The sequence below is a fragment of the Phlebotomus papatasi genome, chromosome 2, assembly GCF_024763615.1.
Source record: "Phlebotomus papatasi isolate M1 chromosome 2, Ppap_2.1, whole genome shotgun sequence".
NCBI classification, from domain to species: domain Eukaryota; kingdom Metazoa; phylum Arthropoda; class Insecta; order Diptera; family Psychodidae; genus Phlebotomus; species Phlebotomus papatasi.
This window is the reverse complement of record NC_077223.1, coordinates 94,801,256-94,804,960: the sequence shown is the minus strand read 5'-3', so window position 1 is coordinate 94,804,960 and position 3,705 is coordinate 94,801,256. Positions and strand designations below refer to the sequence as shown.

Below are 3,705 nucleotides of genomic sequence, written 5' to 3'. Positions count from 1 at the left end.
AATAAAAATTCACTGACTGAATGGGGTAGGTTATTATGACGCTTGCGGTACATGCGCGGGTTGATTTGTGTGTATTTTGCAAAAATTATACCAATTTGTCTTTTTTCAAAACTCCAGTCTTTTTTTACTCTCTCTGCGTCGATTTGTCGTTCCCGGTTGCCTCAAGAGCCAATTTACTCTTCGATTCGTTACATTGTTGATTTTTTTTTAATTTTCGTAACGCAAAATAATTTTCTAATATTTCATTAATTTCTTTCATACAGAATTAAGTCTTTTCGCATAGTTATTATGTTGAAATTTTGGCCACGCCTTTTAGATACTTACTGGTAATAATTTTGTACACCATGTAATGATACTTTACCTACCTTGTGCGAAATTCTGTGTTTATTCCAAATCTCCACTTTTTCACTCTCCCGCCCTTCCCAGCAGAAGGTTAAGAGTCACCCGCGTGTCAGCGCTTAATTTGTGACCAGAGATAAGGATTTGCCCAAAATACTGCTACATCAAATAACACTTTTAATCTCAAATAGAGTGTCTTACACAATTAATTCGAGAGTATACAACAATGCAGGCGCCTTTATTGTCTTGCGGGCGCTTCCGTTGTGGAATGCCAGTGGTCCCGGTGATACTCTGAGAGAGATTTATTCGGCTGGCACGAGCTTCGTGACGGAATCCTGAGTAATGAGTTGCAGCAGACTGCCACTGGCCGGACGTTCTTCTCCCTTGGTCCACTTCAGGAAGAGATCAGCCACGAACTCGAGAGGGGTCCAGGTACTGAAATCTGCCTTGGGCATCCATTTGCGATTCATTGGAGTGTCCAGGGTGACGGGCAGAATGGCTACCACGAGGGAGTTGTCGGGAAGGCCAGAATCCTTGCCTGCCAGGGACTTTGTCAATTGGTGAACAGCTGCTTTAGCCATACCGTAGCCCATCATTCCTGGAGTGGCTGTCAGAGCTGGCTTGGCTCCTGTGAGACTGAGCAGGCCACCGGGTTTGAGGTAATTGGCCCCAACGGCGGCGGAAATGGCTGATGTCCAGACACTCTGGCGCCACATGAGATCACTATTCTTGGCCAAATCCTTAGATGCATTGCCTCCAGCCCAGCCTCCAGCAACGCAAATCACAGCGTCGACCTTGGAATCACTGAGGGCACTGCCCACTTGAGAGAGAACTGAAGATTCCTGAGCCACCCATGAGGCATCGCGCTCCACCAGGACATTGGCATCAGCAGTCTCATTGGCTACCATATCGATGCTCAGCACCCACTGGGAGCAGAGAATTTACAGAGATAATCTCCAGTCACGCAGCCTCCCATGCGGGTCAAGGACTTACCCAATTGTTCTTCTTGAAGTGCTGCACGCATGCATTGCCCAGGGCTCCACGGCCTCCGTAAACCACCACACGTCCAGCCATTGCTTGGGAAGTATTCTTGTTCAGGAAATTCTCAAAAAATCCAGCAAATGCAACAAGTTTTTCACGCGAACTGCGCTTTGACATGCGCTATCTCTGACAACTGGACCGTTTTTTACGCACAAAGCAACTAGAAAATAATAAAATCCCGTTCACTTTTAACTCCACTGACTCAGAGGTAGCTCTGGGCAAACTTTCCTCGTGGAGGGTCAACTCGAGAGGTTTGGCGGGGATTTTTTGATCAGAAGAAAAAACATGCAAATTTTCATTCCCGCCAAAAGAAACTTTTCGTATTTCTCACTGTAGAAACTTTGGCGCTAGTATACGTGCCGACTGCCGACGTCAAAAATCCTCAAATGTAAACAAATTAAAGTGCTCCAGAAACAAGTAATTTTCCCTACAAGTTCTTCCTAATTTCAAGGAAATCATGTCAATCTGGAATATTTGTGCAAAGTGTCAGCAAAATGTGGTGGATACGGAGTGTTTAAAGTGCAAGAGATGTGACAAAAGCACCCACAAAGTTTGCCTGTCTTATGGTACTCCGGGAGATTTGCACGGGGATGTGTTCTTCGACATGGTTTGCTCTCAGTGCAATTTTTCCAGTGGCAGGGAAATTTTTGCACGAAGGAAACTACCCTGGATCATGGTTGTGATTCTGGTGATCTACAATCTCTCCATAAAGTCTCCAGGATTAGGGAATCATGGATATTACCACTACAAAATTCACATTTCGAATTTTGTCTACAAGTACTGGACACATCTCTTTGCTCCGGAATTGTAAGTTTACCATCTTTACCATGCTCTTTTCCAATAATCCTTGGGAAGGTTGCTCACAGAATGGGAATAGCCGGAATAGCCAGAGTATGGAGTGTATTATTCAAACGATAAAGCGAAATTTTTAATTAAAGCTTGAAAGTTGCTTATCTCAGAAACTTAGAAGAGGTAAGGGAAAGCGCTCTACCTTCGGACGATTGAAGCTTCGGACAATTCGAAGGTAATGAACAAAGAACCAAGAAAAAAATTATTTGTCAGAAAAACAATCATAAAATTTCAATAAGATTATATTCACAGCTATTGCAATTCTGCCAAATTTTTTTGTCATCCGATCAGGCTCAAAGTTTGCTAAAATATCTCTCTGAACTTTGATCAAGAGATCAAGACCATTATGGCATGCTACAGAACTCTTCCAGACTTCCGTTCTATCATTTAAAATGTAATAATTCCAAAAGTAAGAGATTATTTTAAAAGATTTTTGATTAATGCCTAACACACAATAACTTTTGTTTTGTAAACATGTTTTTGACATTTTAATGAGAGTGAATGAAACAGAAATCTAGTTATTTCGTTTTCTCTCATAGGAAATTTTGAAAACATATTTACAAACGAAAGTTGTTGTGCCTTGGGCATAAGTCTCTAACAGTATTTTCTTTAATATGCGAAAAAAGTTCTAAAACAATGTTTTCTAGGATAATTATGATGCAATAAAGTCGAAAAAACCATCTATTCTTCATTATCTCTTTTAGTTTAGGCGCTAGGTGAGAAAATATAAAAATTTTTTCAGACTCGTTTTGCTTCTAAAATTCACATTTTTAGTTTTTTCAATTTTTTTTTAAATAAAATATACAAAGTAGAATGACATATTTTTCAATAAAAAATAAATATATTTTAGTCAGATAACTTTAAATCGGTATTTTTATGGAAATTGGAAATGAGTTTTTTTCCACAAATATTTTTGTTGCTTTTTCTCTGACCTGTCACACAAAACCGAGGATAGCAACTTAGCGAAGAGTCAAAATGAGTAGAGGATCAAGAGAGAGTTAGGGGAAAGCCTTCTACCTTCGAACGACTCAAGCTTCGAACAATTCATTTTAGCTGAGATTCTTTACAATCTCAGCTTTTGTGGTCACAGGTGAAATCCGACCTCGTCAGATCGGGCCAAAATTTTGGATGTACACGTTTTGACACTCATAGATCACGAAAATCATGTTCGCCAAAAATCGATTTTCGTGGCCGTCCCGTCCGTTGCGTCCGTCCGTCATATAACCACTTCTAGAGAGAGAACGGAGAGAGATATCGACAAGCGGTTTTCGGCAAAGGTTAAATGTCGATGGGTGGCTAGACATAGGTGATGTCAAATCCGCCCCCCCACCCACCTTCCGCCATTTTGGAATACCCCAAAATTTTGTTTTCTCAATTACTCAGCCCATATGGCATGGATCGATCTCAAATTTTAGTATGTTGTAGTTGGGCCTAAGAGCTTCCGATCAATACCAAACTGAACCCCTTCCGACCCCC

At 41.1% G+C, this 3,705-nt stretch overlaps 2 protein-coding genes across 2 annotated transcripts in view; one reads left to right on the top strand and one right to left on the bottom strand.

Moving 5' to 3' along the window:
- Positions 1-493: 493 nt before the first annotated feature.
- Positions 494-1,645, bottom strand: LOC129802506 (dihydropteridine reductase). Its single transcript, XM_055848403.1, has 2 exons — positions 1,333-1,645; positions 494-1,265 (listed from the first exon to the last, which is right to left on the bottom strand). The coding sequence occupies exons 1-2, from the start codon at positions 1,495-1,497 to the stop codon at positions 642-644; spliced, it is 789 nt and encodes a 262-aa protein (XP_055704378.1). The 5' UTR covers positions 1,498-1,645; the 3' UTR covers positions 494-641.
- A 71-nt stretch (positions 1,646-1,716) lies between these two features.
- Positions 1,717-3,705, top strand: part of LOC129802481 (dnaJ protein homolog 1) — a 34,519-nt gene continuing 32,530 nt past the window's right edge. Inside the window, exon 1 of the mRNA XM_055848349.1 lies at positions 1,717-2,187. Within this exon, the coding sequence (XP_055704324.1) occupies positions 1,838-2,187 (350 nt within the window). The 5' untranslated portion in view covers positions 1,717-1,837. The remainder of the gene's footprint in view (positions 2,188-3,705) is intronic.